This window comes from Copadichromis virginalis, linkage group LG13 (assembly GCF_057382275.1).
Source record: "Copadichromis virginalis isolate Kocher_CV1m ecotype Utaka linkage group LG13, C_Virginalis_male_GT1.1, whole genome shotgun sequence".
Lineage (NCBI taxonomy): Eukaryota > Metazoa > Chordata > Actinopteri > Cichliformes > Cichlidae > Copadichromis > Copadichromis virginalis.
Window position 1 is genome coordinate 22489582 of NC_140630.1, and position 18675 is coordinate 22508256.

The 18675-nt window shown below is 41.5% G+C and overlaps 2 protein-coding genes across 3 annotated transcripts; one reads left to right on the forward strand and one right to left on the reverse strand.

Annotated features, from left to right (window-relative positions):
• The first annotated feature begins 1148 nt into the window (after positions 1 to 1148).
• psap (prosaposin) lies at positions 1149 to 9370 on the forward strand. Its single transcript, XM_085478050.1, has 14 exons — positions 1149 to 1286; positions 4007 to 4140; positions 4327 to 4401; positions 4532 to 4657; positions 5314 to 5529; positions 5942 to 6085; positions 6173 to 6229; positions 7034 to 7201; positions 7343 to 7435; positions 7555 to 7738; positions 7922 to 8085; positions 8173 to 8253; positions 8494 to 8601; positions 8747 to 9370. The coding sequence occupies exons 1-14, from the start codon at positions 1253 to 1255 to the stop codon at positions 8780 to 8782; spliced, it is 1620 nt and encodes a 539-aa protein (XP_085334176.1). The 5' UTR covers positions 1149 to 1252; the 3' UTR covers positions 8783 to 9370.
• Positions 9371 to 10021: 651 nt separating this feature from the next.
• Positions 10022 to 18201, reverse strand: slc29a3 (solute carrier family 29 member 3). 2 transcript variants are annotated; one of them, XM_085478051.1, is made up of 7 exons: positions 18121 to 18201; positions 17127 to 17278; positions 16630 to 17042; positions 16109 to 16191; positions 14367 to 14593; positions 11462 to 11624; positions 10022 to 11123 (listed from the first exon to the last, which is right to left on the reverse strand). In XM_085478051.1, exons 3-7 carry the CDS (start codon positions 16957 to 16959, stop codon positions 10517 to 10519), a joined length of 1410 nt encoding a protein of 469 aa, XP_085334177.1. In that variant the 5' UTR covers positions 16960 to 17042; positions 17127 to 17278; positions 18121 to 18201; the 3' UTR covers positions 10022 to 10516. The 2 variants fall into 2 exon arrangements, with proteins under 2 accessions (XP_085334177.1, XP_085334179.1); XM_085478053.1 differs by having other exon boundaries at positions 17127 to 17232; positions 18121 to 18198.
• Between the last annotated feature and the right edge of the window lie 474 nt (positions 18202 to 18675).

Sequence of the window (18675 nt, forward strand, 5' to 3'; positions counted from 1 at the left end):
TGGATTCACCTGTGTATTTAGGTCAGGGGTCACTGAGCTTACCAAGCCAATTTGAGTTCCAATGATTAGTTCTAAAGGTTTTGGAATCAATAAAATGACAACAGTGCCCAAATTTATGCACCTGCCTGATTTTGTTTAAACAATTATTGCACACTTTCTATAAATCCAATAAACGTCATTTCACTAATAAGATATCACTGTGTGTGTCTCCTATATGATATATTTAACTGACATTTTTATTGTAACAACCAACGATTTATACAGCAAAATAATGACTATTAACAAGGTTGCCCAAACTTTTGCATCCAACTGTATAATATAAATATAATAAACAAAAAAGTAATAGCACATAATTATAGACTGTAAGATGCTAGCAGGCTGGGCATACATGGAACACCATAACCATTGTATACAGGAACATCTGTGGCGAGTATGGCGTGGAAGTGCTGAGGTCAAGATGGGACACACCCACTAGGGTGGTTGAGAATGACCAAGCCAAGATGCTGTGGGACTTCCAGATACAAACTGGTGATGGCTAACCAACCAGACATTGTAGTGTTAGACAAGCAGAAGAAGATGGCTACAGTGATAGATGTAGTTTTACCTAATGACAGCATCGGAGTGCTCGGTGCAGTGACACGCAAGCTAGGCGAGTGGCTCCAGCAGATTCCAGGAACAACATCCAAGATCTCCGTCCAGAAGAGCGCAAGACCCTCAAGCTCCCAGACCTTTGCTAGAGGACCAAAGCTTGAACGATAGGCCCGCCCATAGGGGTAAGAGGGGAATTTATATGTAGAATTTAAATGCATACATTTTGATTACTCGATATTCTGTCCACATTTCAACAATCAAAACTAAATGTATTTATTTGATTAACTTTCAACTTCAAATTCTTTATTAACTAAAAATTGTTGACTACTTTCTTGGCCCACCACGGAGCCCTCACTGTAGAAACTATGCATTTCCCCTAGATATCTGTACAAATATTACAACTACTTAAAAATCTGTTTAGTCAAAAGTTCTGGTTGCTCACAAGTGTGTTTGAATTAAAAACAACAACAAAACAAAACAACCCCCCAATCGGCGTTTCGAGGTACTATGACGGTAGGCTGAGAGTCACATGTTTCGATCAGCTGACCGTGAACCATAAAGGCATCAACACCCTCGCGCTCTGCATTGCAGTGCTCGCCCTTCTCCAGTCAATCCTCCCCGATAACCAACACAAACACAGGGCTCGGAAAACAGCGCAGTCATGCTGCTCCTAACTCTTCTTTTGGTGTCCTCAGGTAGTATTAACAGAAGTAGACAAATAATGTGTGTGTGTGCGCGCGTTTTTTTTAAACACTATAGGTGACCTGATTTCGACAGATTTTGGTTGTGTAACTATGTGCGTTTTAACATCAATAGGCGGAAGCGTATACCGGGAATTATTTTTTATTTATTTGTTAATAAAGTAACCTGGGATTTTGTTTTCAGTATATAATATATAAATAATATTCTACAAGTTTTATAGACATATTTAAAGCGATGTCAAGTGAATCTTTAACCGCGTGACTTTGAAGTTTATTGTTTTACCGTTGGCCTTAGCTGTGCTAACTCAAGCTTTTCAGCTAATGCTAACTAGCTTTTTCAGCTAACTAACGTTGCTACATCAGTTACCTAAAAATAGCGTTTACGTGTATAAATATGGTAGAACACTACAATAGAAAACCGATCAGTCAGTTAACTGTTGTAGACCCCTGTTTAGCCCAGGCTATGTACAGCATCTGGTGCTTTGTTGACTACTGGTAATGTTGAAGGGGAAGTTTACGTTTGATCTACTAAAGCAACACTTTCGTTTCACCCACACCGAAATGTTGAATTTGAAACTTTCTTTTCAGTCTTTGTTTCTTTTAGGGGATTTTGGAACGGGACCTATACTTGTGCTTCACTTTGAGTCGTGTTCATGGGTTTATCCTTATATTGTGATAAAACTGTGTCACCAATACCAACCGTTTATTTCTGCAATGAAACCAAATGTGCCATTTGGACTATGGACTATCATGACAGAAGCCTGGTTTCCTTACTGACCATTGGCAGGGCTGTTTTATTCACACACAGACTTCTTTGCTTTAGTTACTGCTTAGTTTCACCTGAATTTCTGGGTGAAACCTAACTTCAGTGTTTTACATCCACATTCCTGCATTGGCATTCCTACTCCCGCATGTTTTGGGCTTAGTCATATTGTTTAACATGTGTCGTGTACTTTCTGCTGATAGTTGGTGGTTTGGATCACAAAAACAGTGTAGCCTGTCTCATTAAACAGGTTTATACCACAGGTTACATGCTGATATTGCAAAATCCAATCTGAATCCTGCTTAAAGCCTGTTGTGCTTTACTGGGTCATGTGATCGTGATTACTCACCTCAAGTGTTTTTCTGTTGTTTTCTTTCTTTCTTTTCTTGACTTTATAGAAACCCAAATGTAGGCTTTTAGGTCACACAGAATTTGTTGACTTACTGTAAAACTTTTTCTTGCCATAAAATGCAGAACAGGCAGTTTCTATTGTTGTCTGTGTCAGAACAGCTTGTCATTTTGTATAAAAAGCATGTGACCCTGCATACACTGTAGCTGGTGATTGAAGGTTTGCTGGTTCAGCCTGTCCTTCGTTGCTCATTCTTGGCCGTTATCACTCAAGTCTGCTCACTGGCCTTGAAATCCAATAATCAGTGAGTGTAAGCTTACTTTTAGTTTGTCACAATTTTTCAAATGTAGGTTTTGTGACATGCAGATAGTTTGGATCTTCATTTCAAAACCATTAATGGGCAAAACAGGAAACACTGCATGCAAAACATGCCTTCCTGCATCACTTTTTCACTTCAGCAAACATGAAGAACAGTAAAGGCTTCTTTTTTGCATTGAGCTATACACACAACCCCTCACCCACCTCCCCCGATTCCTACTTCTGCAATTGTGATGCACGAGTGAGCAATTAAATTCCCCTGATGTGGTCATGCCAGAGATAGACATGCTAATAGGGTTTTAGCCCCCCCCCCCATTAATGGTCATAAACCTTAGCAACCCACAATCCTCAGTGATTTGTAAATTATCTTGGTTTTAAGTGAGCTTTATTAGTATGGAGAGACAAGGGTGCTGAAACACAGACAAAACATAGAAACACACGACAAAAAATGACAACAAAAAAACCCCTCACTACTTTCTGAAAAACCTCTTAGAACTCAGCCGACATGGTTAACAGCTGACCTTTTGTCAGTCATCTTTACAGAGTTGTTTAAAATTCAACCTGCAGGGCAGTGTCTTATTGAAATCATACTTTCAGTTGAGGAAGTTGGCCTTGAATTTCCTTTCTGTGGTATGAAGTCCTGCTTGATAAAGTCATACTTTGTATTTTTGGTCTAATCGAGCTAGTTTAGCCTATTTTAAAACTTTAAACATAGTTGAAGTATAACATAAAAGAAGAAAATGACAACCCTGAAAAACAAATGTATCGGTTTCCATTGCTGTCATATACAGCAGTGGTGAACTTGCCGAGGAATATGATTTTGTTATGAGATTGCTTTTTGATCTCTCTGTAACTGCTGCTTTAGATTTCTGCAGTGAATCTCTGTAAAGATGTAACCTATGTAAGTGGTGTCTGACACTGTTGCCTGTCAGAGGTTGTCCTAGTCTTATATTTGGTGTCATGGCTGACACCAAATATATATTTATATTATAATATATTTTTTTTTCTTTTTTTTTTTTTGCCCCAGAGTCCCCACTCTTTATTGTAGTCCTATTTTTATCCTTTCACCACAGAGGCAAATATATTTGTCCCTCAAGTTCTTCCACTTCTTTGTACATTCCCTCATGTCCATTCTGATAGCTAAAGTTATCTCCGTCCAGGAATTTGCTTACATTCGTGAGCACTCATGTTGCTACTATCATCAGTATTCCTTGGTTTGAGGTGATGATTTAACACAAAAGTATAAATTGTCTGTCAAAGCATGACTCGTTGTCCTCTTCACAGCGGTGGCAACTCCTCTGCTGGGCACTGAGCAGTGTGCTCGTGGCCCCCCCTACTGGTGTAACAATGTGAAAACTGCATCTCTGTGTGGAGCTGTGACTCACTGCCAGCAGAATGTGTGGAACAAGCCCCAGATGGTGAGTGACCTGTGTGTATATATATTTTTTAATTCCCCAAATGGCAAACTGTTCTGTTCTGCTTTCTCCTACATTGAAATGTGTAGTTAGGCAAACATGAATTTATTTTTTTTGTATTGGGATCTTTGGTTTACTTAAAACATTTTTAGCAGCTTTTTATTTACACACTCAATACTCTGGTTTCAGAAATCTGTGCCATGTGAGCTGTGTAAAGAGGTTCTGACTGTGGTTGGGCAAGTACTGAAGGAGAATGCCACTGAGGTAAGGCCAAAAGATCCACAACTTGGGTTTTTTTGTTTTTGTTTTTTTTTGTTTGTTTTTTTTAAATAAGAGTTTCCTGCAACCACACTAAGATTTAAACATTGGTATTTGCATATTTCTGTGACTGCAGGCTGAGGTCCTAGGGTACCTGGAGAAGGCCTGCCAACTCATCCCTGATCAAGATTTGAGTAAAGAGTGCAAAGAGAGGGTGGATGACTACTTCCCCATTCTCATGGGAATCATCGAGGGAGAACTGGTGAGCTTCTTGAATCTGTTTGTGCAAGCTTTCACTTTAAATATAGGCGGCCATCCGGGCTTTTAGCATTTGGACAAAAAAAACATTCATTATTGAGTTTGCCTTAGAGTTATACTGTCATAAGGTTTACATTTTGAACCATATTGAATGCTTTCAAATATAACCCATAGATTCTTTTAAACATCGTTTGCTTTGTCTGTGCATTTATCATTCTGCTCTTATTAGGACTGTAAGTAAATACCCCATCTGTTAGTTCTTTCTTTCTAAAGGGAAACACAAGTGGTTGTGTGACCAGAGTGCACCCAGCTTAAAAAGGGCTATTGATGGGGAAATGAGTTTTAACTCAAAATGGGAACAGAGTAGTCATTGTGCAATACTAAACCCATGACTAGGAGCATTTAGTATAGTTGTCTTAACGCACACCTGCTACAGCATTCTTGGGGGGGGAGAGAAAGGAGAATCCATTTAGTATTTACTAAACCAGTTTGTTCGCACAGGAAATGCAGGCTTTTTTTATTTTTTTTATTTTTTAAGCACAGTCGAATTAAAGGATTTCACTTCTCTTTAGGCTAATGTGTGTGGAAGCAAAGTGTTTTGGTCAAAGGGAGTTTAAAATGGGGAAGGTATTGAAAGTAATATGAAGTTGTGTTTATTAGGATGATCCTGGCGTGGTGTGCGCAGCCATGGGACTCTGTCAGTCACAGCAGGCAGCCCTGGCTAAGGTTCAGGCCCAGCAGCAGCTCTTGTCCAATGAAATACCTCAAGTTGACCTTTCCCAGCAAGTGTCTCCCTTCCTCTTCAATGTGCCCGGGCTCCTTTATCCTCTGGAGAACCACAAAGAGGAGGCTTCCAAACAAGAGTCTCCAAAGCAGGTAAGCTTGAAATGTCCTCAACAACAGGGTGGCTGTAGCTCAGGTGGCAGAGCAGGTCAGCCACTAATCATAAGGTCGGTGGTTCGATCCCAGGCTGCATCCTGGCTGCATGTCAAATATCCTTGGGCAAGATACTAACCCCATGTTTGCCTACTGGTGGTGGTCAGAGGGCCTGGTGGCGCCTGTGTCCGGCAGCCTCGCCTCTGTCAGTGCGCCCCAGGGCAGCTGTGGCTACAATGTAGCTTGCCATCGCCAGTGTGTGAATGTGTGTGTGAATGGGTGAATGACTGAATGTAGTGTAAAGCGCTTTGGGGTCCTATGGACTAGAAAAGCGCTATACAAATGCAGGCCATTTACCTGCTGTTAAGTGTACTCTTTATTTGGCACTGAAACTTGCCTGTCTTCTTTGTAGGGAAGTGATACGGTGTGCGAGGACTGCATCAAACTGCTGACTGATGCTCAGGCAGAGGCCAAAGCCAATTCTTCATTTATCGACTCTCTCATTGAGAATATTGAGAAGCAGTGTGATATGCTGGGGCCAGGCTTGGCTGACCAGGTAAATATCCCATGTGTGGGTTTCTTCACCACACCCAGGAGGGAGAAAAACAAAGCTTTTCTAATACCTATACTTCTGTCTTTGCAGTGTAAGCAATATGTTAGCCAGTATGGAACCCTGGTTGTTCAGCAGCTCATGTCTATGGTGAGTCTTCTGGTTCCTTTTGATGATGTGCTTTAACCTTCTGTTTGACTTTTTGAAGCTACAATGTGGCTTTAATAGTTATTTCATTGTAGTACTTAAGCTTAGAAGCAAATGCAGCAAGACATTTTTGTAGAACAGCACCACCTGGCCTGCTGACTTAAACTTGGTCATGTTTGCTTGTTCTCCTTTCAAATTTTATCTTCTTACTTTGTTTGTTTTCGCCTGTGTTCCTTTGTTACTTTTCTCCTCTCCATTCATGTCTTTTTGCTCTGTTTTCTCCTACTCTGGGTTTTGTATGCTGCTCCCCAGGAACAGGTAGGTCATTCTGTGTTCAGCCTGTAGCCTTTTAACCCTTAGCTCTTGAGACGCGTGCGAATGATGGTCTAATTATACTTTTTTTGAACACTGGGCTTGTTTGGTTAATGACCTGACACTTTGGTGCCTGTTTGAACACTATGGAGTAGGGCCACAGTCAGAGCATGCACTTTACTTGGTTCTTGTGATATGTGCCTAGGTTATGTTAGTTTAAAGAATCAAGTCAGCTATGAGGTGCACCGGTCTTTCCTGGTTCTTCATGCTGCACCTGAAATGACAGTTTGTGCCACCATGAGTGTGTGTGTGTTGCAGTGTGTGTGCTGGTAAAACAAAGATGTAGTAGGTGTATGTGCATAAAAACTCCTGCATATTGCATGGGTGGCAATGTGGAATTTTTATGCTATAAGCATGAAATTTTACTTTAAATTACTTACCAAAACAAAAACTTTGGCTTTTAATCCTGAGTAATTGTGTTGCTTCCTTCCTCAGCAACCCAGAGAAATCTGTGCCTTTGCTGGCTTTTGTGCTGGAACGAAGAAATCCATTCCCATGATGACACTTCAGGCCGCTAAGACTGTGCCCGCCGCCAAGGTTTTCCCTGCCGCCAAGCTTTTCCCTGCCACTAAGGTAGACTCTGCTGCAGAAACGTCTGGCAAGGTATAGTATGTTGGATAGTGTACAGTGGTTAATTGTGATTTTTGTATTTGATATTTATTTTATTTAAAAAAAAAAAGATAATTAAAGACTGGTCGTATAGCAGTATATTGCACATGCTAATGAGCCATACCCTGTGTCCAGCCCATGGTCCGTGTCCGTGATTCCCCAACCTGTACCATCTGCGAGTATGTGATGAAACAGTTGGAGAGCATGGTGCAGCAACATTCTACAGAGGTGGGCTGTGTAACACTTAATATGTCCAGTATGATCATAAAAATAAGCTACAAACTGCTGCCAACATAATACTGGTGTGGTTTGCTCTGCTGACCGACTAACCTGTCTGTCCTGTGCAGGAGGAGATTATTCACGCTGTGGAGCAAGTGTGCTCAATCCTGCCCTCCTCTTTGAGTTCCCAGTGCAAGGATCTGATTGAGACATATGGTCAGGCTATCATTGATCTGCTTGTGCAGGAGGCTGATCCCAAAACTGTCTGCACAGTGCTGGGACTTTGCAATGGTCAAGGACGTGCATATGTTGGTAAGTTCTTAGTCTTCAGAGCACGCTCTATGCAGATGTACATTGTGCTTTAGCTAGCTGGAGCCTATCCTAGCTACCCTAAGGCAAGAGGCATCGCTGGACAGATTGCCAGGCTGTTGCAGGGCTAAACATTTAAGCATTTAAATACATGGATGGATAATCACTCCTAAAACTGTTTCACAGTTGCACTTGACAAGCCCCGCTTTAAGGTCGGAGGCTACTGTGAGGTGTGTAAAGCTGTAGTCAGTTACATCGACGGCATCCTGGAGAAGAATGCAACAGAGGCTGAGATTGAGGAAGCTGTGAGAAAAGTATGCAACTTTCTGCCTGACTCTTACAAGACTGAGGTGAGTAGATGTGCTAATTAATCTTGTGGAACTCTTTTACCTGTCCTCATGTGACACCCTTACATTTTAACTGTGGTTTGTCAACAGTGTGACCAGTTGGTCCAACAGTATGAGCCAATTCTTGTCCAGCTGCTGCTCGAGATGCTTGACCCAGACTTTGTGTGCATGGTAAAAGGATTACTTATTTCAAAATGATAATAAAGTTAACTGGTAGTATGTTTCACTGGACTTTAAATGATTAAATGCTGAAATAGGAATGTTTTTAACTCCAAAAACCATACAGCTTACATCGAATGCTGAAATGTATACATTTTTGGTCATTAGCAGTAAATGAGATTGTTATGGCTTAAACTGCATACCTGCAGCTTAGTTTTTAACGTCTGAGGTTTTTTTTTGCGTGTGTTCTAGAAATTGGGAGCTTGCCCTGGTGCTGCACACAGACTGCTGGGGACAGAGCGGTGCAGCTGGGGACCTTCATTCTGGTGCAAGAACATGGAGACCGCACAACAGTGCAATGTGAGTAGTTTGAAATTTGATTGAACATATTTTTGGGTATCTTATTAACCATTTGGTGTCAAAATGCCACTGGAACTGATTGTAAACTGTTTAAGCTCAACCTTACTCTAATACGTCTCTACAACCACTTGTTTTTGTCTTTCAGGCCGTGGCTCATTGCCAACGCCATGTGTGGGTATAGAGGACGACCCATACAAACTGACCTGTAGGGAATTAAACAGAAATACTCTAGTGCTGCATCCCACTGTTCATTTTTGTGTTTAAATTAACTTTGATATTTTAAATGATGTTATGGTGGAAAGGGACTAGTGTTTTCTTCTTTTCCCCCTCCAACAAAGTATTGGATTATTGGGCAGGGGGGAGTAATTACATGTATAGTGGCACACAATTGCTTCACTGTCTGCTTTTCAAAATTGGCATCGTTTGAGTTGCACTTGGTTTTTCTTTTACTGGGAGAGGTGAAAATAAGAACACAATTTTCACATTTGCTTTCTTCTCTATGGTAGTACTCTTTGCAAATACAAATGATTCAGTTCATTAGTTGATCTGTAAATCTGCAGTAATTTCTCTGAAACATATTTTGTAGAGATTTGTTTTTATGAGCTAACACTGGAGGTTAATCAGAGTGTAATTTGAGTTCACTCTTTAACTGTTTGTAAATCTGTGTGCTTCTAATGCACTAAACTTCTCAGAATTAAATGTCTGCTTGAAACGCTGAGGTAATTGTTACAGTGCAAACTTTTTAACAAATAAAGCGATTCCCAATCTATTGTTTGGTTTTTTTTTCCTTGTATTGTGACTGGCATTTCCCTCAAACTTACTATGGTGAAAGGACTGGTTCTTGTATAGCGCTTTTCTACTCAGCCTTAGCACCCAAATCTTCACACAGCATTCCTCATTTATACAAGTCCTTTACTTTTAATGCTTTCTAATGTTCACACTCCAGTGGATCCACCCATCAAAGTGACATTTAGTATCTTGCCCAAGGAAATTTGGCATGCAGACTGGAGCAGCTACGGATGAAAACACCAACCTTCTGATTATTAGATGGTGTTGTGTGGAATGAACCTGTAAAAAGATGCTCACACATTTAATTGCTGAGATATCTTTAAGAGTCCAATTTCAGTCTGTTTTTCTACATGATAAAAAATAGTATTTATTAGTAGGAAAATGTGTAAAACGTCATAGCAATACAAATAAAGTCCAATATACACACCATCCAGTGGGTGTTTGAGTCTTTGCTGGGCCTATTCTTTGCTGCTGCACTCGATCAGCTCTGCTCTAAAGCTTTGTGTGCTGTCTGCTGCAACCTGAAGAAAATGCTAGACTCAGATTAAAGAAGCTGCGAGGAAAGTATGGAACTGTCTCTGACAAGACAATGGTGTACTTGTATTAAAAACTAATGATCCTCACACAAAACCTCTCCCAGAGTTTTATTTGTTGTCCATCAATACAGCCAGTAGTAATGTAGTACAGCAAAACGCATTGAGAAGTAAGGCAAACCACAGCATGTAGATTTGTTTTTTAAACTGTTCATCAAGATGTGTCGAGGTTCATAGCAGGTAGACAGGATCAAGCCACATGTTCGAAATCCTTTAACCAAGTATTTTCACCCAAAGCCTTATTTAAAAAAAAAAAGAAAAAAAAAAAAGTAAATATCATTTTTACAATTTACCGAGTACTCCAAAATTGTCATCTGATTTTTAAAAATTTTAAAATCTGTTTCTTATAGACAGCAGTGATTACAAATCACTTCATAAATGTAAACATATTAATGCGAGGTATAAAGAAATTAAGGCATGTTGGTCAAGTGAAAAGCTTATTGGCAACTCCCCCTGAGCAGATACCTGACTACTGGTGCATGCTGCAGTTCTGATTCACCTGAACATGACCAGGTTACTGTGTACCAGCCTGATCAGATATAGTGCACGATGAGCACAGACAATGCAGATCCAACAGCCAGTCCCAGAGCGAGAAAGAAAGACATGATCACTCCTGTGGCCTCTGCCAGCTCTCGATGTACCACCTTTGGGCCGTAGATCATTGGCAGTGTGCCTAAGTAGCCATTAGAGAGACCCAGCAGGCAGTTAAAGAGCACCGGATACGCATCATGATTGAACACTACTGTAAGGAGGTGATCCCTTGGCTGGTAGTTACAGAGCATGAGGAGTGGTACCATAACGGAGCGACACAGCACCAGCACAGGCAGGACTTTACTTGTGGGACCAGGGACCTGCAGCCAGGCTGTGGCCATCCTGCCACATAAATCTGCTACGTTGTACAGGAGGAAACAGCTAAGAGGCACAAAGTAAGTGGTTGTCCAGGGGCTGCCACTATCCTTGTTAACAGACTGTATTCCTGAGGATACAGCAGGGAATACCATGATGGAGACAGAAAAGACATAGAAGACACTCAGTCCGAGCAGCCAAATCTTCTTAAGGATGGGTCGCAAAGGTGGGGTTTTGTTTCCAGCACCTTCATCCTCGCTCATCCCACCTGGACTACTGCATGCCATGTAGTGTCTAAAGAATAAAAATGGTGAATTGGAACAGGTTCATTATTATTATTGATTTATAGTTTCTTCATCATTAAATACATTTATTTCACATGCATTTAATGCATTAACTAAAAATACAATATGCAGAAAATGACTGGCACAGGTTAATTTAGAACCCATTCCAGATCTTAATTTATTATAATGGTTTTGAGGGGTTTTTAAACCCACCCTGTGTATGACACGAACACTGGTTCAGGTGAAATCACAAATAATGATATAAACTACACAAGAGCACATTTGTACATTCAAAATACAGATGTGGTTGGTGGTGTATTTAACCACATGGAAACCAGAACTACTGACCTTGAATATGCCAGCCTGGGCAACAGCAAATATGTGATGATGCAAAGCAGAATGAAGACATCCGCCGTGAGGAAATAGACCAGAGCGCTGTTTGTCACATCTTTAGCTATGGCTAGGTCCGCTATTGAGGCTAAAGCACTCAGTGTACCTCCCATAGCCTGACCTGAAGCAGAAAAGGAGCTTGGTTTAAGTATTGTGCAGTAGATAAAAGTCTTGCATTGTTGCCTCTTTAAATTGATTGTTTGTTTTCTTTTTAAATGTTATAAGCTTTATTAGAAAGCAGACTGAAAGGAAATGAGAAAGAGAGGCAGTGATCCAGCATCCCAAATTCTTAATTCAGTGTGTTATATAATAAAAAGGGAGTCAAAAATTGGGGCCATCTTTACTATAAGGGTTCTGGGAGACTTCAACAGAGCCAACATGAAGAAGGTTCTCCCCAAATACTATCAGCACATCTCCTTCCCCACAAGAGGTGATCAAACATTGGACCATTGTTACACTCCATTCAAAGAGTGCTACAAACCCCTTCCCCGCCCAGCTTTTGGTAAGGCAGACCATTGTTCCATTCTGCTGCTGCCTGCATACAGACAAAGACTGAAACAGGAAAAAACAGCTTCCAGGGTTATTTACAAATGGGACAGTGAGGCTGAGGAGGTCCTGCAGGACTGCTTTGAGACAACTGACTGGCAGATATTTGTGGATGCAGCTGATGGCAACATCAATGAACTCACAGACTCGGTCATTGGATATATTGGAAAGTGCATGGATGATACCATCACAAAAACCACTGTCTGCATATATCCAAATCAGAAACCCTGGGTAAATAAAGACGTTCGCGCCAAGCTAAAAGTGCAGACCTCTGCCTTTAACTCCGGGGATGCTGATGCATATAAAGCAGCCATGTACGACCTCCGAAAGTCCATAAAAAAGGCCAGAAAGGACTACAGGAACAAAATGGAGTCCAGCTACCACAGCTTTGACACCAGGCGACTGTGGAATGGACTGCGCTGCATCACTGACTACAAGAAGGACAACACAGGCAGTGTTCAGCCCACTGCATCTCTCGCAGACGAGCTTAACAACTTCTATGCTCGTTTCGACGCAGACAACAGAGAGCAGATCCTCTACCCTCAGGAGGACAGTGGTCTCCTGTCTGAATGACTACCGTCCTGTTGCACTGACATCAGTCATCATGAAGTGCCTGGAGCGGCTGGTCAAAGGTCACATCTGCTCCTCCCTTCCTGACACACTGGACCCTCTTCAGTTTGCCTATCGGACAAACAGAGCCACAGAGGATGCCATCGCCCTGGCAACGCACACCACCCTCACTCACCTGGAAAAAGGGAATACATATGCAAGGATGCTCTTCATCGACTACAGCTCGGCATTTAACACCATCATCCCCTCAAAACTTGCCACGAAGCTCGTCGACCTTGGGCTGGGAACACCAACCTGCAGATGGATTCTAAACTTCCTCACAAACAGGCCCCAGGTGGTGAGAGTTGGTAAGCACACCTCCTCATCACTCATCCTGAACACAGGTACGCCACAGGGTTGTGTGCTTAGCCCCCTCCTATATTCCCTGTTCACACACGACTGTGTTGCTAAACACGAGTCCAACATCATCATCAAGTTTGCGGATGACACAACCATCATAGGCCTCATCACAGACAACGACGAGACGGCCTATAGAGAGGAGGTGATGGCACTGTACGAGTGGTGCCTGGAAAATAACCTGACTCTCAACATCAGCAAAACTAGATAAATGATAGTGGACTACCGGAAACGGCCAGTCAGGAAACACCAGCCCATCCACATCAACGGTGTCAAGGTCGAAAGGGTCAGCAGCTTCAAATTCCTTGGAGTTAACATCACCGAGGACTTCTCCTGGACCCTTCACACAGACACTGCTGTCAGGAAAGCTCGCCAGCGGCTTTACTTCCTGAGGAGGCTGAGGAAGTTTGGCATGAATCACCTCAAATTTCTACAGGTGTGCAATCAAGAGCTTGCTGACGAGCTGCATCACAGTTTGGTACGGAAGCTGCTCTGCCAGCAGCCGTAAATCACTACAGAGGGTGGTGAAGGCAGCAGAGCACATCACTGGCACGAGGCTTCCTGCCATTCAGGACATTTATCTCCAGCGATGCCTCCGTCAAGCACACAACATCATCAAGGACCACAGCCACCCAGCACATCAGCTGTTCTCCTTGTTACCATCTGGCAGACGTTACAGGAGTCTGTCGGCTCGGACTACAAGACTTAAAAACAGTTTTTACCACCAAGCCATACGACATCTCAACCACAACACTTAAACACACACAACACAGCACTCAGAAGCTACCCTGCAGCTTCACAAGTACTCTGTTTAATCTGCACTGGTCACGCCACTTTATTGTTATTGATATTTATATTTAAAAAGTGCAATACTGTAATTTTCTGCTGCTCATTCCTGTGCAATATCCCATCTGCCCCCCGTCATATTTCTTTTCAAGATTCTTATTTAATCACTAGTATACATTAATTTATATTTATAGATACATATATATTTAGTCATCTTTCCTCTTTTACCACATCTCTCTAATATTTTGCTCTTTACTATTTTTCTATTTATTTTATTATATTTTCTTCTACTGTACCATGCTGCTGAGTGACTGCTGCTCGTCAAACACATTTCATTGCAGTGTTGACCCTGTGCTAACTTGCATATGACAAATAAAACTGAAAACTGAAACTATACTCGTACAATGTGACGTAAGAAGTTACTACATATAGTGAAATCATCTTCATGAAGCAGCACATAATCAGGATTTGAAAACATGAGAAAATATTTGTGAGCATGCACTTTAATAAAAGACACCAGTGTCAACAAAAGACATCTCTAACTTGACTTGAATAAGATCTCTACCTGATATGAGGGCCTGAGAGATCCTCATGGGAAAGTGGCCACTGATCCCGAAAATGCTACCATAGAAGATGTTGGAGGCTCCGCTGACTACGGCCACACTGACCAGAGTGACGACTAAGAATCCCATCCTGTAGTTTGACGTGTCCACCTTCACCAGCGCTGTGGTCACCGCGAACACAAACAGGATCACAAACAGCGATGATAGGATTCGGATTCTTGAAGACACCCTATGCACACAAACACATACTGGGATTAGGCAGAAAGATCTTTGAGCTCTGTTAACATAATTGGGTTTACAAAAATAAACATGGATGTCAAATCAGCTTTTACATTTTCCTTCATACAGCGCTCTAACAGCCCAATCTTTTAGCTCTTTGGGGCATATATGACACTTATATGTTTCAGATCAACAAAATTTTAATATTAGTCCAAAGATAATCAAAGAAGATCCATAATACAGTTTGTAAATGATTATTATATTAATTAAAGGAAAATAACATAAACAAAAAAAACAAACTTAATTGCTAGTGTGCTTCGGATCAATGTCCTGCTACATAACTCAAGTGAGCCTGAGCTTCAGGACTGAACTAGTTACCGGACATTTTCCAGTTACAGGTGGAGAGAAAAATTCATGGTCTCAACAATTACAACAAACTGTCCAGGTCCTAAAGCAACCAGAGACCATCACACTACACTGTTTGACTGTTGATATGTTGTTATTTTCATGAAATGCTGTGTTAGTTTAATGTCAGATGTAGCGGGACTGAAACCTTCCAAAAAGTTCAACTTTTGTCTAGTTAGTTCACAAAAGATTTCAAGATGTTTTTTGGCAAAATGTGAGACGGGCCTTCGTGTTGTTTTTGGCCAGCAGTGGTTTCCTCCTTGGTCAAGAGATGCATCGCCCTGAGAAACTGTGTAGGGGTTGAAATGAAATGAGAATGTAAAAACTAATATTGATGATCTGAAACATGTAAATGTGATGAATATGCAAAAAAAACAAAAAAAACAAAAAAACAACCAAAAAACCCCAAGAAATCAGGAAGGGAAAAATGCTTTTCCACAGCACTGTAACTGTTTTCAAGTTCATGAGCAGGAGAAACCATCAGAGTTGGAAGTAAACAACAAAGACAACAAGGGAGAAAGGCAACTTCACTTGACCAGATTTCACCCCAAATTTGAGGTTCTCTCAAAAAGGCCCCATTCATCAGAACCCATCCACAAGGCTACCATGGTAAAACCCTCTGGTCAAGTGACCCATCTCCCTGAGAAATGTGTGTAGAGGCTGAAAGTGATGCAAAAGTCACATGTATCCTCATTTGACCATTCACAATGGATTTACTTTTTTCTTTTTTTTCCCTTTTGTTGTGTTGTTTAAACATGTTATAAACTATTACGCACACACGCAGTCTGGCCTAATGTGACACAGCTAGCCTTTAATTATCCACCCCAATAATAAACACAGCTGAACAAAAATCCAGAGAGAGGGTGAAGAGACACACTAGATCAAATGTTCCAACATAAATTAGATCACCGCTGCCCTGTCCTTTAAGAACCTAGACAGGACAAATGTGACATTGTACCGTCCAATCATCCAGTAACCGAACAGCAAGGCTGAACTGTGAAAGACAGAAAACTCTCAGAGAGGACTGACCTCTGTGTGTGTGTGTGTGTGTGTGTGTGTGTGTGTGTGTGTGTGTGTGTGTGTGTGTGTGTGTGTGTGTGTGTGTGTGTGGGGAGCTAACCTGTTAACAAAAACGTAGTTGAGGATCAGACACAACACAGAGGGCACAGTGGAGGCTATGGACAGATAACTTTCAAAGTAATCCTGTGAACAGAGAGATAAAAGAAAACATTTTTAATCAGTATTCACTTGAATAAAAGCAGAGAGTTATGGATGCATGTGTCATCTGACACACTAAAGAAAAAGGAAGTGAAAGGGGAGGGTGAAACGAATAAATAAATCTGTAATAGCCATTTCCTCCAAGTATAAGCAAGTGTTTATCTTGCAAAATCAAAAATTAATCAAGACTTATGTTTTTCTTACACATTAATGCATACAAGTGTCACCATGAGTGAGAACAAATGAACAAATTCCACAATGCCTGGGAGCAGGCTGCAATGGTATTCAATCAGATGCAAAAAGACAGCAAGTCATATGATCTCAGACGGGGTTGCAACAGCTTCATGTCACAAGCATGCAGAATTGCCCAGATGTGTTTCTTCCTGTGAAAAACATGCATATCACGCTTTGTTAAGCACTCACACTGAGGTCTGAATGCTGCTCCTCGTTGCCGCTGTGATGAGTGTCGTTGCTAAGTTTATAGAGCCAGTAGTGTTTAGCTGTTATGAAAAAGTTCCAAGGCAGCAGGGATCCAATGCCCATCAGAAAGAAAATGATGTACACCAAATAGTACGAGTCCTCTGGACTATAGCGCACAGCCAAAGGTGGTGGGGAATTTTGGGGGAGAAGAGACGCAGAGAGGCTATGGTCTTCGCTCTCTTCGTCTTCCTCATCAGATTCATCATGGTTACCAAGTGCATTAGGAAGATATGATGAGTTAAGACTGGGGTGCACAGGCCCTGTACCGTCCATTTCCACAGACTGCGTGCCGGACACTCACAAAGCGAAGGTTGCAAAAGTGAAGAGCACCAATGCAGGAAGTTTTAAACAGAAAGCTGTGGAGGAGGAGAAGAAGAAAAATATGAGAACAAAACAAATTCACTGAGGAACTGACATTATATTGTTATTATAACGCTTACTTTTCTTAGAACTTGTCCACAGATGGGAAAAGTCAACCACGTTTGCTCGGAGCCCATAGTCTGGAGAGGTCACTGACGCTGACAGAAATTCCGGTGAATCAGCCACCTGACATGATCAATTTCATTCAGTCTTGCATCTTCCACATCTGTTTCTTTATAACATGTAAGAAATAAAAAAATATATAAGTATCCTGTGTTTGTCACCACAGTATGGTCAGTAAACATTCACAGTAAATAGACAATCGTGACCTGCTGTGGACTGTCAAAGGAGACCAATGCCATTTCTTAATGGGCCACTGCAACTACGGATTTGAACCCACAACTAAATGCTCCATCAGAAGGAAAAGTCAGCATTTATGTCAATTATCATATTAGGGCATGTTCTTGTTGAACCATAATACTGGCTTTCGGCAATTTTATAAAGCGTCTCTACTCTTTTTTTAAAAGTAAAGTATCACATGAAAGACGCTAAAAATAAGCGGCAAGTGATGCAAGCAGGACCGCTCATGAGACCAGAACAGAAGCTGCCTGAAGTGTTTGAACACCGCAGGCAGGAACAGACAAACGAAACAAAGCAGGTTCAAACTAGCACGGCTTTATCACGTCAAAAAGCGGGTCATTAAAGGCGACTGACGTGAAGCACACAGCTGACTTTGCATCTTAAAATCGTGATGTGCTGATGAGGAACAAATATTCACGTGATGCTTACCCACGAAAAAGCAACAGTAAGTAAAAACAGACTAAAGAGCCGCTTCTTTTAACAAAGTATCCTGCTAGCAGCAGTTTTTGCGACTCCCGGTGTTCATTGTAAAATTATTCAGCTCTTTTGTTGGCACTCTTCATTTTAAGGGTCGTTAATGGCGAAAAGCTGTCTTTTATTCGTTAACACCTACACGTGACCTAACAATAGATGCTAGCTAAGTGCAAAAAGAAACGTGAGCAACCTTCTCGACCCATACAAACTGTAGCTCAAGTAAAAATATTTTAAATGTACCTTTCTCTGTGGACTCCTTCGCTGTTGCTTCTGCCTTTCCTTGGCGCTTAATGGACCGCCTCAAAAACTCTGGTCAGCTGACCAGGGCTGACAACAACAACAACATTTCCGGTAAAAAAAAAAAAATCTTCAAAGTTAAAGCCGTAAATATTTAAAACAATCACTAGCTGATTCAAACCATATTATTTTACAAAGTGGCAAAATAAAATATCGCCGAGTTACGCTTATGTGTATAAAACTCGGAGGCATTTCAAAATATGTTTGAAAAGGATTTCCTGCGCAGACCGACTGTGTGGGGTGATGGAGCACCTCTTCAACCTGAGGCTGAGGCTGGGGAGAGTCCCACATCTCTGGAAAACCTCCTGTGTTGTACCAGTGCCAAAGACTTCACGCCCCAAGGACCTCAGACAGACCACGTGACTTTCGCGCATTGCTTTGTGGGTACCAGTGGCAACAAAATCAAAACACTGCATCAAGCGCTAGTATTTCCAGCACCGGTAATCATTAATTCTGCGGTTTTAATCCCTATTTGCATTTTATTTGCCCCCAAAACAG

Bases quoted from the DNA above. Each gene is read 5' to 3' on its own strand.
- psap (XM_085478050.1), top strand. From the start codon at position 1,253: ATGCTGCTCCTAACTCTTCTTTTGGTGTCCTCAG. The intron at 4,141-4,326 runs GTGAGTGACCTG...CTCTGGTTTCAG, and splicing joins TGTGGAACAAGCCCCAGATG to AAATCTGTGCCATGTGAGCT. The intron at 6,086-6,172 runs GTAAATATCCCA...CTGTCTTTGCAG, and splicing joins GGCCAGGCTTGGCTGACCAG to TGTAAGCAATATGTTAGCCA.
- slc29a3 (XM_085478051.1), bottom strand. From the start codon at position 16,959: ATGGACGGTACAGGGCCTGTGCACCCCAGTCTTAACTCATCATATCTT. The intron at 14,594-16,108 runs GTTAGCTCCCCA...TTGTGTGCATAG, and splicing joins AACTACGTTTTTGTTAACAG to GGTGTCTTCAAGAATCCGAA. The intron at 11,625-14,366 runs GTAGAGATCTTA...TTTCTGCTTCAG, and splicing joins CTCTCAGGCCCTCATATCAG to GTCAGGCTATGGGAGGTACA.